General features: G+C 42.0%; 1 protein-coding gene across 2 annotated transcripts in view; it reads left to right on the top strand.

Moving 5' to 3' along the window:
* Positions 1-4,372: 4,372 nt before the first annotated feature.
* Positions 4,373-23,009, top strand: part of NUFIP2 (nuclear FMR1 interacting protein 2) — a 31,172-nt gene continuing 12,535 nt past the window's right edge. Inside the window, exons 1-2 of one of the 2 annotated variants that reach the window (XM_007485632.3) lie at positions 4,373-4,967; positions 9,372-11,096. In XM_007485632.3, coding sequence (XP_007485694.1) covers positions 4,565-4,967; positions 9,372-11,096 — 2,128 coding nt within the window. In that variant the 5' untranslated portion in view covers positions 4,373-4,564. Of the gene's footprint in view, positions 4,968-5,862; positions 6,233-9,371; positions 11,097-23,009 lie in introns of those variants that run through there. The other variant, XM_016429263.2, reaches the window with a different exon arrangement.

The following is a 23,009-nucleotide window of genomic DNA, read 5'->3' as shown; positions in this document are numbered from 1 at the left end:
GTACCTCAGCTGCCTTCTTCTAAAATGAAGATATTGGATTAAATAACCTCAAAGGTTCCTTTTTTTTTTTTAAACCTTCACTTTCTTAGTATTGATCCTAAGAGACAAGAGCAACAAAGTCTAAGCAAACAGGGTTAAAATGACTTGCCCAGAGTCACAAAACTAGGAAGTGTCTAAGGTCAAATTTGAACCCAGGTCTTTCCAACTCTAGACTTGGTATTCTATTCACTGTTCTACCTAGCTGCCCCTAGAAGGTTCTTTCTTGCTCTAAACTTCTGGTTCTCTATCTTTCCAATCTAATCTTATGATTTTGGGGGTTTAGGGGGTTCCCAGTAAGGAAACATCGTCTTCCCAATGCAGATCTCCACTATCTTTGCAGCTTAATCTTAGAGTTACAAAGAGGTTAAATGATTTGTTCATAGTCATACTGCCAGTATAGATCAGAGGCAAGACTTTAACTCAGATCTTTCAAAATAGAGGTTAATTTCTATCTCTGAGGCTAAACTGATCCCTTCTATTTCTCTTTAGCACCTAACAAAGGGCTGTGAAATCCAGACCACTTCATGATTAGTCTTTTCATTCTGTTGTTTAATGTTTTTTCAACATGAATTGAAGGAGGCTTTGAAGACATCTTATTGACAACTGCCAAAAATGGGAGGTCAGATACCTACAGATATCTGGATGGAGGTCCCAGTACCTTTGAGAGAATGATATAGAGCAACTTTGTTTAACAGAACTCTTGAATTTAAAGAGTTCATTGAGTATGGGTCACAATTTGTGCCCCTGGAATATACTGTTTGTTACTTACATCTGATAAGTTCACTCTTGAGTGAACTCAATGGAAGCCATTTTATCTTTTTGTTATTGACAAGATGATGCTCAAAAGGCAAAATGCCTAAATGGAAACCTTGCATATCTAGAAAGTCACTAATCTGAGCTCTCCTTATCTCAATCTGGTCCCTCCAAAAGCCTTTTTGAAGTTTGTATCTCCAGGTAAAAATTCTGAGATCAAAAAAGAAAAAAAAATGAAATTTTTTCCATAATGAAATATAACACTGGATATTTCATATTAGAGATTCTGATTCTGGGTACTTGGTGAATTGCTTCATTTTAAAGTTGAAATCAACACCTGAGGTTGTTCTAACTTTCCACATTCATACATTTGTACAAGGCTTTCCCCCTCAGATTATAGTTTGTATAAAGTGAAAGTTAATAATTATAGCTATAAAACTGGACTCTGCATTGCCAACTCCTCTGATGTTATATGATTTCACAATGAGGACAGTAAGCTTTGAGATGAAAGATGATTACTTCCTGACTGTTAGAGCTGAGTGGACCTTATAGATCATCATTTTACAATTGAGGAAACAGGGATCCTGGGAGGGGAAATGATTTGCCAAATAAATGACATTTCTCATTAGATGTAGCAGTTTCTCCAATATCTTTTAAGACTGAATCAGAGAATATAAGTGCAGGGTAGATGTGTGAAAAATTATTTTAATTTTATAACTAAGAAATTTTAAGGTATGTTTTGGGATCACTGAGCTTGTGTGAATTTTAAAGATTTCATGAAATGTTAGTATCATCATGAACAATACTGAAATTTTCTCTTAGCAAAGCATTAGTCATTTTCTTTTCTTATTTTGTTGAGACCACTTATAAGCTGTAGTTATTTTGATGTTCAGGAGTAACAGAAGATGATCTGTCTTAAGGCAACAGATATTCACAGCAAGAGACCAAAAAAAAAAAAGTGTTACACCTCATCCTTGGCCTCTAGAAAATAGAAAAAGAATTTTTTGTTTTGTTTTGTTTTTTAGTTAAGCAGGAAATCTCAATTTTAGTGTGTTATATTGCTTGCCAGATTTTAGAAACCGCAAGGTAAATTAACATCTGAAAGCTATACTCATCTATTAATAAAACTGCTTTTAAATATCTGAAAGGATCTCTGAATGAAATTTTGATTTTTTTTAACCTCTTAAATCAAGATAGAATACAGATTTAGGAAAAAGTTGGCAGCTTTGAGCTCACTGGGATAGATGGAATCGCAGTATTTGAGATGCCCTTTAATAAAGCATGCTGCTCCAATTTTAATAAAGGAACCACAAAAGTCAGAATGATTGGCAGCTTGGGCAGGAGAGGGCATGTGTGATGGCAGGCTGGGGTATAGAAAGACTATGCTTGGAGTTTTTTGTTTACTAATTTGTTGGAATATCAAATTCCACCCGCTTTCCCTGCCTTTTTTCCCCCTTCTCAAAGAGCAGCAACCAGACATGACATCATTATCAGTTGAACATTCCTCATTTATAGGCAGCTTCAGGGCAAAGCATATTAAGAGAGGGGAATATATTAATTTTTATTTGGGAAGCCAAGAATATAGAGAAATTATTACAAGAGACACTGCTCTTCCATTCAGGACAGTTTTCAGACAGGATGGACTTCAGATATCCTGGTAATTAATTATTTATCTATTATGAGTGGTAAAGTAAGGAAAGAACCATCAGTTTCCTGACCTTTTCATGGAAGCTCGTTTGCTATATGTGTATTACTGGTCAATCACATAGTTAATCAATTCACAAGAACTCTGTTGAGCACTGATCCTAGAATCAGGGCAGGACTTAAGTTCAAATCCAACCTCAGACACTTACTAGCTGTGTGACTGGGCAAATCATTTAACCTTTGTGCCTCAGTTTCCCCACCTGTAAAATGAAGATGAATTGTTTTGAGAATCAAATGATATAATCTGTAGAGCATCTACAAATCTTAAAGTCCTCTATGAATGCTAGCTATTTATTCTTTAGTCATAACATGTATTGGGCAAAATCAGGAGGCTTGATCTCCTTGTAAACAAATGGGTCTTAGAAATAAATCATTTAGTTGTTTTTGATGTTATAGAACTTGACCTGAAAATGTCCTATGTATTTAAAATGTCAAGTAAACTTGATCTGAAACTACTTCCGAAGAACCCAGGAAACAAAATACTGAATATGTAGGATGTACAATTGGCTTTTTTTACTTTGGTCACTGCATGTTGAAAAAGCAGAGGAGAGAAGAATATATTCTTCCTTAAATCCAGGTAATTAATTGTAAGTGAAATAACTGAGCCTTTGGAGGGCATGGAAAGGGTAGCATACAAAAGTGAGTTTCTCCAAAGCCCCAGGAGAAGTAACATGGAAGCACAAGGTAGAGCCCAAGGAATTCTTGTCTTTCAGCCACGAGTCAAAGAACTAAAAGCAAAGAACTAAAAGCGGGAAAAGCCTAACCCTGAGCACTAAATCTACTTCTCTTTTTCCATTGCTGGACAGGGAATGTGGGGAAATGACTGATTCATGTGTCATCATGTGCTGGGACAGCGGCAGCTTTACACATTGCTGTTTTCCCCTTATTTTCACAATATGCCAAAACCCTGACTTTTGAGTCTCTGTTTGGTTCCTCTTCTGGTTAATTTCAGGACGACTTGCCTGTAAACAAGAACTTGTTGCTTTCTGACCGGGGAGCTCCTCTAATTTAATCCCGCAGAGAACTCATAAAAGGGAATTACAGGGCTGACATCACATTTGCTTCTATAATCACATGTTGTTATGTAATAAACACGGGATTATTTTAATTGACACTATAGGACCAGGCACAATCCTTTTATTTAGCCCCCACCCCCTTTTTTTTAAAGGGTGAGAAGCAGAACTCACCCAAAGTGACCTAGTTTTCAGCGAGGGTCAGTTTCTGGGCCCTACTCGCCCCCTTTCCCGCCCCCGGCTGACCAGCCTAACTCCCTTGGAGAACGCCCCCCCCCCCCCCCCCCCGCTTCCTCGTCGATCTCGCCCCCCCCCCAGGGGACTTTCTAAGTTTGCGGGGTCCGATCGCCTGCCTGCCCTTCTCCCTCAGCCCCCGTTGGGGGGCTCTCCCGTCCCTGGAATGCGGAGCCCAGGCGCGGCACGTGCCCCGAGGGCGGAAGGAGCCGGGGACCCCCAGCAGCCCGCGGGCTCCGGAAACGCAGGGATGCGTTTTAAAAAAAACTGGTTGAGGTTGTTTCGGGGTCCCGTGCAAGAGGGTCCCGGGCCCGCTGGTTCGGCTAGGCGGCGGGCCGCGAGCCAAGCTCCCGCCCTGGGGCTGCCCCAAAGGGGCAGGAGGGCGGGCGGGTAACCCCGCGGCGGCCCATGGAATCTGCCGCTCCGGACGCGAGCTAGCTGCAGGCGGAGGCGTGTGGAAAGTGCTGTTGGCAGACCGCGCCGAGCCCCGGGCTGAGGGATAGACGTCGGAGAGAGCCATAGTGCTGACGTTGGAAGCCCAGCCCTGTGAGGTTGCGCCGGGTAAGTGGCGCTCGACCGGGGAGGGCCCACCGAAGGGGCGGAGGAAGGGGCGGGCCCCACCCGGGGGCGGGGCCTACGGCCCGGGCCGGCCCCCTGATTGCTGGAGGGCCGCTGCCAATCTCTCCGAATCCCCCAGTCAGCCGGTGCCCTGGTGAGAGCCACTCAGATGTACTGTGTGTGCCCGGAGAGCAGCCCGAGACTGTGTGGAGACGGTGCAGCAGCCCGCAACCCCAATAGCCAGGGAGTCCCCGCCGCTTTCAATGGAGGAGAAGCCCGGCCAGCCCCAGCCGCCGCCGCAGCAGCCGCCGCTGCAGCAGCCGCCCCACCACAGCAGTAGTAGCAGCAGCAGCAGCAGCAGCAGCAGCAGTAGTAGCAGCAGCAGCAGCAGTCCCAGCCAGCACCCCCAGCCGCCGCACCACCACCACCCCCAGCAGCAGCCGCAGGCAGTCCCACCGGCGCCGCACCACCACCACCACCACCATTATTACTACTACAACCACAACCACCACCACCACCACCACCAGCACCAGCACCACCAGCAGCCGCACCAGTACCTGCAGCACGGGCCCGACGGCGGCAGCCCCAAGGCCCAGCCCAAGCCGCCCAGGCATGAGCCCAAGCACGCCCTGCAGCCGTCCCAGGAAGCGCCCAGGAAGAAAGCAGGTCCGGAGAGGGGGTCCTGGGGTGCAAGGCCGGGGTCACGGGGCTGGGGACACACGCCGCGCCGCCCGCCCCTGCTTCCGCCCGCTGCCGGCCGGCGTGACCTTCCTGGGCCCCCGCCCCGCCAGCTGCCCTTCCACGCGGCCCGGGAGCGGTCGAGCCGGGCCGGGCAGGGCCTCCCCTCCCCCGCGGTCCCGGCGCCGCCCGGCCCCGTCTCCGGCCCACCTGTGGACCTGGCGGGGCTGGAGCCCGGGGCGGCCGGGGCCGGGGGCGCCAGGACCCAAGGCTGGGCCCTGCAGCAGCCCCGCTCCGCCTCGGGCCGCCAGTCCGCCCTCTACCCTGGTGGACCGGGCCGGGCCGAGCCGGAGCCGGCGCGGCTGGAATGTTCTCCGCTCGTCGCGGGGCCGCTTCCTGTCCGCCATGTTGGGAGCCGATTCCTGTCACAGGCCCCGGGCCCCGCGGGGGGAGGCGGGGGGGGGTCCGCGAGCCCAGCGCGTGCCCCGCCCCCCTCCCCCCGCCACCTCTCTCCGAGCCCCCGGCCCGGCCCGGCCTCGGGACCCGGCGGCGGCAGAGGCGGCGGCTCCCGCGGCCGAGGGGCGGGGGCGGTTGGGGGTCGGGCCACGCGGGGAGCGGCGGCCGCGCGGCCTCCTGCCCTGCCCTGCCCGGCTCCGCCCGCGGCGTGTCCCGCGGCCTCCCTCCGGGCGGGCTGGGCTCTCCTCCCCGGCGGCGCCCGTTCGCCAGGGGCGGTGGTTGGCCGGGCCGGCGGGAGGGGGAGGTAAGCCAGGCCGGCGGCCCGGGAGGGGCGGCGGCCGCTGGGGGACCGGCCACGCCACGCCGCTCCCCGCAGTGAGGGGTCGCGCAGGGACCGGGGGTCGGGCCAGCGCCGGCTGTTAAGAACCCCTGTGAGGAAAGAAGAGGCCGTAGCGTGTGGCTGTGGCCGTGTCCCCGCCACCGACTCTGATGGCCTGGGCGGGGGCCGGCGTGAGCCACTTCTTCCTCCTCCTCTTCCTCCCCCCACCCCCGCCCCGAGGCCTGCGCTGGGAAGTTGGTCCCCGGCGTGTCGGCCGCGTGGGAGAGGAGGCTCTGGCCTTCTCCCCAAGAAGAGCAGTTTGGAGGCGTTATTTCCTCAACCCTCGGGCCCCCCCCTCCCCCGCCGAACTCTGGCCAAAGCTGCTGCTCTAGCATGAATTGGGGGAACCATCCATTTAGGGGTGGAGGGGAGGCTTTTTGGTTTGAAATCTCTGAACCTCTTAAACACGGTCCTCAAGGTTGGTTGTAGGTCTTGGGTGGGGGAGGCAACTTTTTCCGGATGTTTAAGCCAAAAGTCAGACTTGCCACCACGGGCAGCTTTACCAGCTTTTCTGTGTCCCAGGTGGCCCTGGGGGGCTGAAATTGTTCTTTAGACCTGGGATCTAGAAGGGGAGGCTCGATGTGCATAACAATGAATGGGCTGGTTTTCCTTTTAGGTACTGCGGGGTCTTTAGTCTTGAAGGTCAGAACTACGAGTGATAACTAGGTTCTTATACTCCTCACCTCTAATCCTTGGCAGCAACCTATGAGAAATAGCTCTTTAGAACCGCTTAGAGAAACTGTCATTGTTCTGGTTAGAATTGGGCTAAAGGAAAAGGGTCCCAGACGGGCGGAGGGGAGCTTATGCTGACCCTGATCCCGTGGATCCAGGCTCTCACTAGACTTTTCCGTGGAGCAGCGCTGTACAGACTAGACCAATAAGTTTATGTCCTCAGGTGGCATTTCTGAAAGCCCAGCCAGAAAGAGCCGGCTGTTGCTTGCTGAGAGCTCCAGAGGTCAGCCGGTTCGGAGGACCATGGGCCCATTGCACCGAGCCTTTCTCGCCAAACGCTGGCTTGGCTCTCGTGGCTGCAGTGCTAGTGGGGAAACTTTGAGAGAGGGTGGTTGGTTGCACGTTGACGAGGACTTTGAGGAAGCTTGGCCCCCAAACCCGAAAGGATAAACAGTTCTTGTGCAACTATCCAGTAGAGGGAGCAAGAGAAGGTGACTTAGATTAATCACTTGAGTTTCGGAAATACTGTATCCAAAGGCCACAGCCCTTTCCAGAACCAAATAGGCTCAAGTCCTTTTAAAATGGAATTTTGTGTTTTAATACCTACTAGGCCTCCAAAAACTCCGACAGTATTTTGTAATTCACTCTTAATCAGTTATTTTTTCCTCATTCTTTAACTTTTAAGGTTTTTCTTTTTTTAAACAAAGCTTTAAAAAAAGTTCATTGTTTTTAGCATGCTGGGTCTTGGCATAGGAAAGATGTCAATGAACTGTAAATAGCCATACAATTAGACAATTGTTGGGCTTTTTTGAATTTGCCTAATGAACTTGTGTGTTTATTTTACCTTAGGGGTCCATTTGATATATACAGAAACAGAAAAGGGGGTAGATCAAGTCAGGGAAACTTTGGTAAAAGTCCTCCTTCTACTCTGTGTGTGACCTTGGGCAAATCACCTCATCTCTAGGTCTTCTGTGAAAAAGACTGGTCTATTTAGTTAAACTAGTTACAACTCCAAGCAAGGCCCCTTCTAGCTTCCAAGTTCTACATGTACATCCCCATTCTAGGAGAAATTTTTCTTATCTTGGATTGTGTATTTTGCTGTGTCCCTTCATCTTGAGATACACATGATCTATTGATTACTTTTAATTGATCTAAAAAAGTACAAAGTTTTATCTCTACTCCCTTTTCATGCTGAGCTCTGTAAAGTTTTTTGTCCTTGGTTCAGAATTGCACAAGACTAGAGTAGTTACAGCTGTTGAACATCTGAGTGCTTCTGAGAGACTTTTCAAAGTTTGCATGCCAATTTAAAAAACAACAAATCTTTGAAACATAGAAATAAAGTTTCTCTTAAGCAGCAAACTCTTTTTTAATAAGATGAAGATATTTTTCTTAGAAAGTTGGACCCAGAAGGACCTTGTTTGCCCCTTTTAAAGTTTTGCAGCAGTAGGAATGTAACAGCAAAAATAATCCCATAAAGTTTCTGGTCCTATTCTAATGTGTGTATATAATTTGACCACAAATTCTTGGGATCTACTATAGATGGGGAGCTGGAAAGGGTTGACTTCCTTGAGTTCAAGTCTCCACCCATTTCCCCATTTCACAGATAACCAGGGCCCAGTGTAGTTTGATTTCACCCAAGGCCATTTTAGGGGAGTGGGGCCTTATTTATGATCCTTTTTTGGAAACTACTTTTAAACTAGTAGCATTCTCAAAGTTAATGTTTGAGGATTTTTGTTAAAAGTTATGGATTAGAAAGTAGATTGAGGAATCCAAACTTCCTATGCATCTTCTTTTTTTTTTTTTTTAAACCCTTACCTTCTGTCTTGGAGTCAATACTGTGTATTGGCTCTAAGGCAGAAGAGTGGTAAGGGCTAGGCAATGGGGGTCAAGTGACTTGCCCAGGGTCACACAGCTGGGAAGTGTCTGAGGCCAGATTTGAACCTAGGACCTACCATCTCTAGTCCTGGCTCTCAATCCACTGAGCTACCCAGCTGCACCCCCACCCCTACCCCCAATGCATCTTCTGAATGCCTCCCACCACCATCCTTTCCAGTCTAGCAATAGAGGTCAAATTCATGCAGTAGCTTTGTCCTGGAGGTTTTTTCTTCCAGGCTTTTTGTTCCTATTTCTGATGCTCTTAAACTGATTCTAAAATATCTCTTGGCCTGTATAACTTAAATGGTAAGATCTTGGAATGCTTTATAAAGCATATTATCATTATTTACTTCTTATACAAAAGTTAAAATAATGAGCAGTTGTTCCAAGTTTACTGCTCAGCATTTAGTGATCCCTGGAAGTACTTAAACTTGACTGTCAGGAGTTTACCAAGGTTAGCTATTTCTCACGAAACTATATTAAAACCCTTTAATAAAGTTTGAGAACCAACTTAGGACAATTATAATATAATGGAACTTTCATTTTAGTCTGGACAATGGACAGTTCCTTGTGTTATGTAGGTGTCCTTGACATAAAATTGAGATTTTTGTAGAATTACTCAGTTTTATTTTCATCTCTGTAGTCCAACTTGGAAGTCCAATTGGGAGAGTTCCATAAGGTACTGAAGTGCTTGAAAGAATAGTAGAAGAGTTTATAATAATAAATTATATAGAATGTCAAAGACACAATAAAAATTGCAGAAGAGAGGAACCAGTCAATTGTGGTTTGTTGAAACCTAGTCTTTGATAGCTTTTTTTACTATAATGTTTATAATCACTAGGTAAAATGCCATAGTCCTTACTTTCTGGATTTTTTTTTATTAGGATGTTATATTCACCAGAGCAAATTCCTTTCAATTAAAACAAATAAAATTGATTTTTTAAAAATAGGATTGCCATATTTCTATGTCATTGAAATTAAAATAACCTTCCCCCCCCTTTTTTTTTTAGGCTATGGTGAACTAAATGGTAATGCTGGAGAAAGAGAAATATCATTAAAAAGCTTGGGCTCTGATGAAGCCACCAACCCCATTTCGAGGGTACTCAATGGCAACCAGCAAGCTATAGACACTAACGTAAATCCGAAGCCGACTGTGAAAACCAGTACCTTTGGGAAAGCAGGAATTAAAACCAAGAATTTCATTCAGAAAAACAGTATGGACAAAAAGAATGAGAAATCTTATGAAAGCAAGCCTAGAGACAACCAATCTTTAGACAAGGCCGATGCAGTATCTATTCCAAACGGTGTTGTAACAAATAATTCTGGTTACATCACTAATGGCTATGTAGGCAGAGGGGCGGACAATGATGGCAGTGGCTCTGAGAGTGGCTATACCACCCCTAAGAAACGGAAAGCCAGACGCAACAGTGCCAAGGGCTGCGAGAATCTGAATCTAGTGCAAGATAAGATAATGCAGCAAGAGTCCAGCACCCCCAGCTTCAAGCAGGGACTTGACAATTTCAAACCCGATTATAGTGAACAAAAAGGAAACAGAGGGGATGGTTCTAAGCCCATTTGGAAGTATGAGGCAGGGTCTGGAGGAGTGGGTCGGGGGAAGCCTGGAATTGGGGACATGCAGCGGAAAAACTTGGATGCAAAGCCTGGCGGAAGCAGCAAAAAGTTTGATGATCGGCCCAAGATGAAGCATGCGACAGCTGTGGCCTCGAAAGAGGATTCCTGGACCCTATTTAAACCTCCCCCGGTTTTCCCAGTGGACAATAGCAGTGCTAAAATCGTTCCTAAAATAAGTTATGCAAGCAAAGTTAAAGAAAACCTCAACAAAGCAGCTCAGAACCCTTCCGTATCTCCATTGTCGCTGTCATCATCTTCACCATCCACTGGGGAAACCCAGGCCCAAACATCAAGTCGACTGTCCCAAGTCCCCATGTCTGCTATGAAATCTGTTACTTCTGCCAACTTTTCTAATGGTCCTGTTTTGGCAGGGACTGATGGAAGTCTGTATTCTCCAGGGAATCAGCCACTGCTCACCACTGCTGCTAGTACTGTAACCCCCACCTCTTCTGGGACCGAGGCAATACTCCAGGACATGAGTATAACTTCAGCAGCCGTTGAACAAATTAAGCCTAGCCTTTTTATCTACCCTTCAAATATGCAAACTGTGCTTTTGGGTGCAGCACAGGTAGATCTGCCCTCCCAGACAGATCAGCAAAACCTGGGGGATATCTTCCAGAATCAGTGGGGTTTATCATTTATTAATGAGCCTAGTGCTGGCCCTGAGACTGTTATTGGGAAATCAACAGATCACAAAGTGATGGAAGTGACATTTCAAGGGGAATATCCTGCTACTTTGGTTTCACAGGGTGCTGAAATAATTCCCTCAGGAACTGAGCATCCGGTGTTTCCCAAGGCTTATGAGTTGGATAAACGGACTAGTCCTCAAGTTCTGGGTAGCATTATAAGGCCTGGGACTGCTAGTGAGGGGGTACCCTTAACCTTGGAGCCCAGTCTCACGAGTGACCTGCAAAAAGCAGACATCAGTAGTCAAGGTGCTCTAGTGTTTCTCTCAAAGGACTACGAGATAGAAAATCCTCTGGCCTCTCCTACGAACACTGTGTTAGCCTCCGCCAAAGAACAGGGGTACCAGAGAGGCCTAGAAAGGAAATCTAGCTGGGGTTCTTTTGACCTGAGGGCTGCTATTGTATATCACACTAAAGGTAACTCATTTGTCTTATAAAATACCTTGCTCTTTCTTATTCATGAATTTAAGATTTTCTGATTGTTCTGTTTGTATAGCAATTAAGAAGTCCCCTTTTAAAAGTACTTTAGAACTTTTTTTTGATTAAGCAACTCATGTCATAAAGACCATGATTCCTGCTAGCATTTGGGGCCAAAATATAGTTGGATAGGTAGTCCTAGTTGGATAGGTAGTCCTTGGAGTGTGAGGTTTAGGTCAAAATAGGTAGGACATGTGGATAGTACTTTTTACAAATACACATTTTTTAATACCAAAACATCTCACACTGAATTCTGTTTTGTCAAGGCATGTGTGAAGAGATGAAAGACTATTGGTGAGCATTTTTCCAACCTAGGGAGCAAATTGCTTTTCTTAAATTTATTTGCAATTTTGAGTCTTTGAAAAATAAAAATAGTTAAGACTCTGCTTTTCTCCCCTCTTCTAAGATGTACAAATGCATTCATATCTTCTATGGCAGACCCCTGAAATTGTCATCTGGCCAACTTAATTAAAACTGTTTAACTGATGAGACCTCTTTTTAGACAGACTAAAGAATTCAAAGGACAAAAGGAAAAATAACTAGTTCAATTAGGACAGAGCTGTACATTTCAAGAAATTGTTTTCACTATCAGGATAATGGTATTTTCTGTCTTGTATTAGCAAAATTTCCTTCATGATTTTATTCTATGTAACATTCATTTCTTTGAATCAGTTTTGACAATGTCTCTTTAATACAGCTAAAAATTAGTTACTATTTTGAGGTATTGAATCCCAAGGATGATATGTCTGTTTTAGCCAATTCCACATATTTTTCTCAGTAACAAAAGAGTTGGTGGTGTTGAAAACAGTCTAGGAAATTGGAGGGATTTTGGGGAGGGGTTAGAGGTCAGGTCATCTTTACTTTTCCTAAAATGGTAGGACAGTTTACTGCTGCTCTTAAAATCTTGGACTCTTTCACCAAGAAAGCAAGTTTTGTCCTATGCTAAATAGGAAAAGTCTAGAGCTTGGTTCTGAGCCCATCTTTATGTCTCAAGTTGTCTGCATTTTAACTTTGGGTCTTTTGGACATGAAAACTGTTGTTAGAGGTCACAGACTATATCCCCTAGTTGAAATACACTTCATAGTAATTATTATTGTGAACTTCTGGTACTTAATTGGCATTATTTACTATCAGCATGTCCCAAACTGTTGGGAGTCCTAGGTTTCCTATCCACAATCTAGGAATAGGAGAAAATTGTACAAGTTGCCCTTTTTCTCAGTAGCCTATTAGAAGAAGGAGTTGAGATAGAAGAAAGTATAATTCTTGTGAAAATTTAGAACCAGAACTGGCAGAATTAATTGTCCTTAATGTTCCTCCACTGAGCTGTCATGGAAGTAAGATAACAGGGAATAGGATGGGCAAATGCGATTAACCTACCCTGTTTGGAAGAAAAGGGCCCATTCGATATGTCAGTTCTTGGCTGAAAATATTTCTCGGTATTTAGGAACAAGAAATATTTTTAACTTGTTCAAAATGCATTCTTGCTATGGGCACCCATGCTCATTACTAATAATACATAGTTCACTGGTGCAAAGGAGATTGGACATATTATCCTGCCCCTTTTGGGGAACATTTACAAGATATCCTCAGAGACTTTTAATTAGAGGGTGCTTGTAATGTTCTTCAGAAGGCAGCAACAGATGAATTAAAGGTGATGTAATGTTGGTTACAAGTATTGAACTGGATAGGTTTTGATTCTCTCCAAAGGCTTAGATTGTATTTAATTGTAATTAACATTGTTTTTTATTCTGAGGCTGGATCCTCCTATCTTATAGGTTTGTGGGTTCCATACTGTTCTGGATTTACATAGGGCTGTCTGAGGTGCAGAATCTCCCACGGCAAGCACCTCCTTGACCTTTTGAGTGGACCCTAAAGGACACCAAACAAAGAAACAAGCTCATTGTGGAATGAACAGGATTTTGATGCATTGACTTTTAGGAAGCAATGTTATAAGAAGGTTCTTCTGGCAATTTAATAGCTGCCACCTTGAAGATGTTGTTAGGCTCAGTATTGCTGTATGTTGGGGATGGCCAAAAGTCTTCAAGTAGTCTGACAAATAGGAATGGTCATTGGTGGCAAGTTCTTATATCCAATGCTGAAAAGTTATTTGACTTTTTTTGTTTGGCATAGTTTATAAATGAATTTAACATCTAGCCTCACAGGGATGACTGCATGACCACTATGCATATGTACAAATTCCAACACTTAAGCATAGTGTTGTTAGTTTACTATTAATAATTCCTATTGCCTGCCATGAGTAGGATATAAATCAGCATATCTGGATACTTTCTTTCTTGGCCCCTTCACATCTTCTGCCCTTCTTTATAGCCTCCCTTTTTTGTTTCTCTTGTCCTTAATCCTGACCCCACTCCAGTCTTCTTGAACAACTTTTCCTGTCCCCGTGCAACCTCCCCCTACATTTTTGTAGTGCTCAGCTCACCAATGTACACTATAATTAATGAGATTAGTTAGTGGTCCAGGGTCTATATTTGTTATTTGCAACCTTAATCAAAGGAAATCTATTACTGCTTTTATTCATTCGATAAATACTGGGATTTGATAAATACTGGACTGAGGCATTATAGAAGATATAGAAATAAATTCTGAAGCTCTGATCTTAAGCTTCTTGAGGACAACTATCTTCTCTCAGATCCTTACCTGGTTCTATACATTTTTTTCTTAAACCCTTCTGTCTTAGTATCATTTGTAAGACAGAAGAGTGGCAAGGGGTAGGCAATTGGAAATTAACTGTCTTGCCCAGGATCACACAGCTAGGAAGAGTACCTAAGGCTAGATTTGAATCCAAGTCCATCCTCCCAACTCTGGGTCTGGTGTTCTGACCACCTTGTTAGCTAGCTGCTGCCCCCGTACATTCTTAATAATAATTGAAATATAAATCATTATGGTTCTAGATAGTTTTAGAAGTTTTCTAGTTGCCTTAAGGAATATAAGTCAGTTGGCATTTCTTAAGAATCTACTGTGTTTGAGACACTTTGCTGGGTGCTGTAATGTAAAGACCAAAAAGATAAAATGATCCATCCTCTCCTCAAGGAGATTCTGTAAAGTACTTCAAGGATTTAGAGAAGGGAGATCTGGGAAGGGATCCATAAAGGAGATGACCTTAGAACTGGGTCTGATTTTGCAGGTGGTCTGAGGTGTCTAGCCAGGTACAAGATGCTTGGTGTTTAGTAGATGGTGCTAAAATTGCATTTTTATATCCCTTTCCATACTGATCAACTGATTCATAGCAGAAGTTTCACTAATGGAAACCTACATCTGCAGTGATTCTGATCTTTTCTCATTACTCAATAAACAAAGTTGGTTTGGGATTTCATTCAAAGTTTGCCACACATTTTGTAGGTTTGCTCTTTGAATGTCATTATGCCAAGTTAACCGATTAATTTATCAAAACTTTTCAGTGTCTTAGTTTCCTTCAGTTTGTCATACTGATTCTTAGTATCTTTCACTTGCATGATTTGAGGGAAAACTTTTGACTAGATATCATTTTCTTTGAAGTAGAATCTGCTTGTAGTTTTCCTTGGGTATCCTTAACAGGTTGCTTTTTTACCAGTGAAGGAGGAATAAAAGGGGAATTTCATTCATTAAGGTTCTTGTTTTTGGCCATTTTCATTATCAAGTGGGTTCAGTAAGTTGTAAAATACCCTTGCACAATAGACCGTGGGAAGACCAGCAAATGAAAATAAAAACATCACACATCTCCTAAAAGCAGAGGGTTTCCACTGAGTTTCTCAGAGCTGATCCCAATGAGCCCCATGAGACTGTTTTCTGATGAGTTGTAGGTGAAAAAAAAAAGAGATTTCTGGACATTGGATAATAGAGAAAGGACAGAGGTGGCCCAGAGTTGGTCAGTGGCCAGTTTTGTGTCTTTTTGGTTTCTCCATGAAGTATTGCTTTGTCCTTTGTCAACAGTCTCCTTTCACCACTGTGTCTTCACTTAAAGTGTACAAGATGCTTTCAGTTCCTTAAGACAGAAGAGATTGAGAAATCTGGACTGGAAGAGTGGGGAGTGCCAGTCCCCTGCTCAGATCTCTTAATTCTTTCAGGCTTAATGTGGAAAATGGAAGAAAAAAAATTTTTTTCATTCATTTTTGTGTTTTTAGGCCTTAAAACCTAAGAATTGTGATAGGCTTTTAATGGTTGTTGAATGAACTAGGAAAACAAATTGATTGTTTTTCTGCCTTTTTTTTTTGTCCTCTGAAGAAGCCATTTTTCAGGTGTATTCTTAATTTAGGCATTTTTTTTCTTTTCCATACTGGGACAATGTCATCTTTTGGTGTTGGAAATAAACTTCTTGTCTCTGACTTGGGTCCTTATTCCAAGTTTGGGGGTCTGTTTCTGGGTGTCTGGATCAGAGCTTTTACTTGATCTTGACACTATTGATCCTTCTTTCTTTGGGGCTTGTGGAGAGTTAATGGGAAGATCTGCTGGTGAGTTATTTTAGTTTCGGAATAGGCCCCAAAGTATTTGTCTTCACTGTGTACAAATTGGTTTAATTAAGTTATTATGCAAGTTACTTTGGCGTGAATGTATTTAGGACCCCCCCCCCCCAATTTAATAGCATATTTGTCAAATGTCATTGTGCAGTATATTTCATTAGTGAATTCCAGGTTTTGGAGACTTGTTCCTGTCAGCACCATTATTTTTATTTTAACTGTTAAATAAGAATACTCTGAATATTATTTAACCTTTTCTTGATGACTAAAAGTCGGCTTTGGGAATAGGGGGCTACTAAAGCTTTAAAAACTGTCTCTAAACTAAATGGCTACTACCTGCAGTAGTGCTTTACAAGTATTGTATCTGTTTTTTGTACTTTTTCTGTCTACTCCCACACTGACAGGCTTTTAACTTCTTGCTGACTTCTGTAATTTGTCAGGCAAGTTTGTTGTCTTCAATCTTTTGAGACCTAGGAAACCTGATGTCTATTAGAGAACTGTTAGAATTGCTTAAAATAAACATAATAGGTTTCTTAACTACGTTGTTGAGGTTAGGGATAAATGAACTCTTAAAAATGTAGCTAAGGCAGCTTACCGGAAACTTTGTTGGAAGTACTTTATTGCATATTTGACTAAGATAAACTGGAACATTTGCTTCTTTATGGCAGATCTTTTCCATCTACGTGGAATATGGCCTCACTATGGTCTTAATCCAGTAGGCACAAGAATTTTGGATTATTTAAAGTTGACTACTCTTAATTGCTTCCTACAGGGAGACAGCATATGAAAGGTAGATCTACTCTGGTGCAGAGGGCAGAGTTCTCCTTAATTCAACAAATATTTGTCCCCTCTCCACCATATCTGTGTACAGCATTATTAGAGATCCAGAATCTCTGCCCTCAGAGCTTTTTTTTTTTTTCAAAAGTTTCCCCTGCAAGAATTTAGTTGCAGTAGAACATCACTTTTTTTTTCTTTTTTAAAGGGAAAAGGCAGTCTTAGGAACATTCCGTGATTCTGAATAACATTACAGATTAGTGGAGTCTGGATTAATGAGCACTAATTTAAAGTAAAAATCCTTGAGGGAGTGAAATCAACCCAGAAATTAAAGGGTACAATTTGAAAGAATGTCATTCTTTCCCAGTACTATCCTGTCAGTGGAGTTGGGCCTTTTAAGCCTTAGGAAGGTAAGGTAGACATGACTGTGCTTCATTTCGTTGTTCAAGGAGGCTGGTGCTACAGAGATAAGCCATTTAACCATTGAATGGTACATGAGAAGAAGGGGGGAGGGAGATCTGCCTTCTCAACCCAAGATTAAAAAAAAAAATCCTTTTCAAAAGAGTTTATTTAGTTTATTTTAAGAAATAAAGGTTAAACCAAGAGAAATATTTAATTTCCTGTTGTGAGCATTCAAGCAAAAATAGTTTATGATAACCATTTTCCCCCACATGATTGAGTAGTATAAGGTTTCTAGAAGTCCATTTTGAATGATTTAATGAATGCACATGTATAGATTAACACATTGAGCTGTAAATTGCAGCTGGTCTGTGAGTGGCACTGGGAAGAATTCCGTAAGCTGCTGATTGGGAAACAAGTTACCAGTCACAGAAACTACAGTGACAAGAGAGGAGAATCTCATTAATTAGTGTCCTATTTCAGTTAATACTGATTTATTGCTGGGCTAAAAGTTGGACTGGCACTGAGTTAATTTCTTAGCTGGAGGCTGTCAGATCTGGGACCTTCATTAGTATTCCAGAATAGAAATTATAGACCATGCTTACTTTCTTACTGGTAATTTAATTGCATGTAGCAGGATTTAGCTGGTCCTGTACTTTTTCCTCAGAAGACATACAAGGAAAATCCTCATTTTAACTAACTCAAGGACCAAGTTTGGTTATAGTTGGATTTTGTTATACAAGAAGAAGAAATCTGCCTGCTAAACTTACTGATTGTTGAAAGATGAAAGATACACATAATACTACTTGTAAATACTTGGGTTTCTTTCTGTGGTTGTCTTTTTGGTGAGTGTCTTGGAAATTTAGGGGATTCTTTTTTCCCCTTTTTTCTGTTTTGGAGTATCTGCAGAGAACACATGAGAGAAGTTAAAGGGTGATACAGCTAACTTGAAAGGAAAAGATTTGCTAAGAATTCCCTACCACCATACCACAGAAATATATTTCTGCTTTAAGCAGAAGCTGGTATATCAAAATGAAGTGTATAGAGGACAGATTTAGATTATAATTTGAACTGTGCAATCCATTCAGGAACATGTTTTTACTGAAAAAAGTGAGAGTGACATGAGCTAGAATGAGAGAAATAGTTGTATAGGATAATACCTGAATTGAGGTCACCTAAAGCTATCTCTTGACCTAGAACTATTGACTATCCCATGTCATAAAGAAATAGTACTGATTATGTTAATGAAGATGTCCAGCAAACACCTTTTCACACATTTTACCAGTCTTTGTAGTGGGGTGCTCATATCAATATATACTCTTACTCCTTCCAAGTGAGGCAATCAGTCTGTGGTTGCTCCTGCCTCTGGGAAGGAGTCTTTATCCAGAGACTACATGCAAGTAACAAGTCAGCATCTTTACTCTCCAAGCCTTGTAATTCTGAGGAATGGGATCTTTCACAGTGGCCCAGCCCTGACCTATCCTATGCTTGTGGCAGGGCTCCTATTCTAAAAACTCTCCCTCAGTTTCTTTTGAGAGTTTTGACCAACTTTTCCCCCCAGTGAATTTGATGCTATTTATTGAAATAAGAATTTTGAATTCTTAGATGTCCTATAAATATGTAATAGAATCCATTATCTAGTGCATTTCAATTCAGCTAACCTTTTATTAAGTGCCTACTATAGATCCTGGGGTCAGAAGACAAAAATGAAACCTCTTGCATTGTAAGGGAGAAAAAGGGGTACACTTCGTTTACGTTACCTTGTACACAGGTTAGCAAATGAAGGAACTTTAACAGGGAGAGAGTATAAAAAGTTAAGAGAATCAGGAAAGAAATTGAGAGATTCTGAGACAGATGGTGGGAGGGAGCATCTGTAAAGATAGGTGGGAGCCAGGTTGTGGAGAGCTTTTAGAAGCCAGCTGTGCTATTTTAAGAGACAGTAGAGACCCAATGAAGATTTTTGACTAGTCTGATCAGACCTACATGTTAAACCTACATTTTAGTTTGGCAGCAATGTGGCCAATGGATCAGAGAAGAAAGAGGTTGGAATCAAGGGGCCAGTGCTTCCAACTAGGCTCTGAGGATCTGAAGTAGGGCATGGCTATGGCAAAGGGGCTGGGTATGAGTGCGAAAGGTCAAGGTAGAATTGACAAGACTTGACAGCTTATTGGATATGAGGGTGAAAGAAAAGAAAGAGGATCAAACAATTGTCAGGCCTGTGATGTTGGGCGATTGAAGAGTGGTGAGGTGGGTTTTGTGGAGTTGGAGATGTCCATGGGATTCTGTAGGTGAAAATGTCTGGCATCTGGTAATGCTGATGATATGAAACTAAAATTCAGGAGAGATTAAGATTGAATTTGTAAATATAGGAGTTCTCTGCAGAGTTCATTTAACCTGTGGAATCTTATGGTCACCAATAGGACTTAAGTCCACCAAGAGAGACCTTTGGATTTAGCTATTAAGAGATTTTAGATAAATGTTAGAGCAGTGATGGAGATGAGAAACCAGATTGCAAAGGGATTAAGGAATGTGTGATAGGTAAAGAAATTGGATGTATTGATTTGTTTATGTCCGTTTCTAGGAGTTTGGTTATGAAAGGGAATAGATGGAGTGTATGAGTCAAGTGAAGATTTATTTTTTCTAATTCAGTAAAAAAGTTTCTTGGTGGTGTGATAGGTATGGCACTGAATAAATTTATTTGGGTAGGATTGTTTTTTTTTTTTTTTTAAGGATGAAACAAGCCCCTGAGTGGAGCTTCCTAAACAGACCAAGCAGAGATTGTTGGCCTTGGCATCAAGGACTGTTTGAATAATCTTAGACAAAAATCTTTGTCAAGACATGAGTTTTGTGGTGTTGGTTTTTTGTTTGTTTGTTTTGTTTTAAACTTACCAATACTGTGTATTGGCTCCAAAGCAGAAGAGTGGTAAGGGCTGGGCAATGGGAGTCAAGTGACTTGCCCAGGGTCACACAGCTGGCAAGTGTCTGAGGTCAGATTTGAACCTAGGACTTCCCATCTAGGCCTGGCTCTCAATCCACTGAGCTACCTAGCTGTCCCCTAAGACATGAGTTTTTTCTTTTTAAAAATGTATTATTTATAACATTCTTTTTACTTTATTTCCCAATTTAAAAAAAAACATGTAAAAACAGTTTCTAACATTTTTCAAAGAATATTGAGTCTTGCATGCTCTCCCTCCCTCCTACCCCATTTATTTCCCCAGCCCCTTTAAGATGGTAAGCAATCTCATAGATTTTCTATGCGCAGTCATGTAAAATATTTTCCATATTAATTCTTTTGTGGAAAGAAACCCAAATAGGGAAAAAATTAAAGTTTTTAAAAGTTTGCTTTGGTCTGGATTCAGAACTCAGTTCTTTTTCTCAGGAAGTAAATGGTATTTTGTTTATCATGAGTCCTTTGGGATAGTTTTGGATTATTGAGTTGCTGAAAATAGCTGTTATTCACAGTTATTCATTGTAAAGTATTCCTGTCACTGTACAATAATCTCCTGGTTCTGCTTACTTCACTCTGCTTCAGTTGGTGTAAGCCTCTTCTCCGATTTTTCTGAGCTCCTCCTGCTTGTCATTTCTTATACCACACTAGTATTCCATTGCAATCATATACTATTACTTATTCAGCCATTCCCCAGTTGATGGTATCCCCTCACTTTCCAAATATTTGCTCCCTAAAAAGAGCTGCTTTAAAATTTTGTACATATAGGTGCTTCTCTCCCCACCCCCTCCTTTTTTTTAAATCTCTGGGATACAAACATAGTAATGGTATTGCTGGGACAAAGGATGTGTACTGTTTTATTGCCCTTGTTCATGGTCTAAAGTGCTGTCCTGAATAATTGAATCAGGTTACAACTCTTTCCAACAATGCATTATGTCCCAGATTTACCCCACATCCCCTCCAAGTTTTGTCATTTTCCTTTTCTGTCCTAATAGTCAATATGATAGGTGTGGGATGGTATCTCAGAGTTGTTTTAATTTGCATTTCTCTGATACAGAGAATTATATACAGCGTTTTAATTGCTTTGAGAATTGCCTGTTCATATCCTTTGACCATTTATTAATTGGGAAATGACTTGTATTATATATTCACCTCATTTCTCTAATGTATTTGAGAAATGAGGCCTTTATTCAAGAGACTTAGGAAAAAAATTACACTATTATGATTACCGTGTATTACTTTACATTCTATTTCTCCCTGTTTAGTTTCTGGCCTCCATGTCCCCCAATTTGTCCTCTTTTCTATCCCCCTCCCCCCCTTATCCCCTTCCCCTCCAATTTCCTGTAGGATAAGATAGCTTTCTATAGCAAAATTGGCTGTGTGTGTTCTTCTCTTAACGAGCCAGTTCTGATGAGGGTGAGGTTCTCATGCTCTCTTCCCCTCTTCCTCCATCTTTCCTCTCCACTGTGAATGTTCTTTCATGCCTCTTATGTGCAATAATTTACTGCATTCTTTTTTTCCCCTTCCCTTTCCAATACATTTTTCTTATGTCTTAATTTTAGTTTACTTTTTTATATCACCCTATCAAATTCAATCATATCCTTACCCTCGATCACTGTATATACTCCTTCTAATTGCTCTAATAATGACACTGTTCTTTGGTGTTACAAGAATCATCTTCCTTTGTAAGGACATACACAGTTTAATCATATTGAATGTCTTGATCCTCTTCCCTGTTTATCTTTTTATTATTATTCTCTTTAGTCATGTATTTGATAGTCAAACTTTCCATGCAGCTCTGGTCCTTTAATCAGGAATATTTGAAAGTCCTCTATTTCATTGAATACCCATTTTTTTTCCTTGAAGGATTATGCTCATTTTTGCAGGGTAAGTGATTTCTGGTTGAAGTCCTAGCAACTATGCCCTCTGGAATATTCCTTGCCCTCCTGTCCTTTAATGAAGAAGATGCTAAGTCTTATTATGATACCTTGACTGTGGCTCCGTGATATTTAAGTTGTTTCTTTTCGGCTACTTGCAATATTTTCTACTTGATCTAGAAGTTCTAGAATTTGGTTATCATATTTCTGCAAGTTTTTCTTTTGGGATATCTTTCAGGAGGTGATCAGTAAATTCTTTCGATTTCTATTTTGTCCTCTGGTCGTAGAATATCAGAGAAGTTTTCCTTGATGATTTCTTTCTTCCTTCCATCCCTCCTTCCCTCCTTCCTTCCTGCCTTTCTTCCCGCCTTCCTGCCTTTCTCTCTCTCTCTCTCTCTCTCTCTCCCTCCCTCCCTCACCTTCCACCTGTGTATTGGCTCCAAGGCAGAAGACTGGTAAAGGCTAGGGTCAAGTGACTTGCCCAGGGTCACACAGCTGGCAAGTGTCTGAGGTCAGACACTCCCATCTCTAGGCTGACTCTCAATTCACTGAGCTACCCAGCTGCCCCTAGTCTAGTAATTCTTAAATGATCTCTATGGAATTTATTTTCCAGGTCAGTTGTTTTTCCCATGAGAAATTAAACATTTTCTTTAATTTTTTTTTGTCATTGATTGTTTCTTGATGTCTTCTACTTGTCCAATTCTAATTTTTAAGGCATGATTTTCTTGAATGAGATTTTGTATTCTTTTCCATTTGGCCATTTCTGCTTTGTAAAGAGTTCTTTTCCTTAGTAAATTTTTGTACCTCCTTTTCCAAAGGACCACTTTTGGCTTTCAAGAAATTTTTCTCAGCCCAATTTTGTATATATATTTTCCATTTGGCCAATTCTGTTTTTTAAGGTATTCTTCTCTTCTTGGATTTTTATACCTCCTTTACCAAGCTCTTTGCTCTTTTTTCATGATTTTCCTGTATCATTCTCATTTCTTTTCCCAATTTTTCTTCTATCTCATTTGATTTTTAAAATCCTTTTCAAGCTTCTCCATTACTTCTTTTTGGTCTTGAGAGCAATTAATATTTCTTGGAGGCTTTGAAAGCAGTAGCATTGACTTGGTTGTCTTCTTCTGAGTTTGAGTCTACCATGTCACCAGAATAACTAAGTTGAGTTTGTTGTTGTTTTCTCATTTTCCTGCCTTTTTCCTTTCTTTTAATTAAAGAAAAGCAAAAAACTATTGGACTCTGTGCAAAGGGAGCCCTATTCCAAGCTTCAAGTTATTTGTGCAGTTGCCTTCAGAGTTGGCACTGGGATCTATTTGCTTTCATTTCTTCTAAGGTGGTATAAGGAGAGGTGTGTTTAATAATCTTTGGACCTGTGCTCTGGTCACCCTAGGGAATCTTTTACCCC

This window comes from Monodelphis domestica, chromosome 2 (assembly GCF_027887165.1).
Source record: "Monodelphis domestica isolate mMonDom1 chromosome 2, mMonDom1.pri, whole genome shotgun sequence".
NCBI lineage: Eukaryota > Metazoa > Chordata > Mammalia > Didelphimorphia > Didelphidae > Monodelphis > Monodelphis domestica.
The sequence above is the reverse complement of the archived record's forward strand: the minus strand, read 5'-3'. Positions and strand labels throughout refer to the sequence as shown.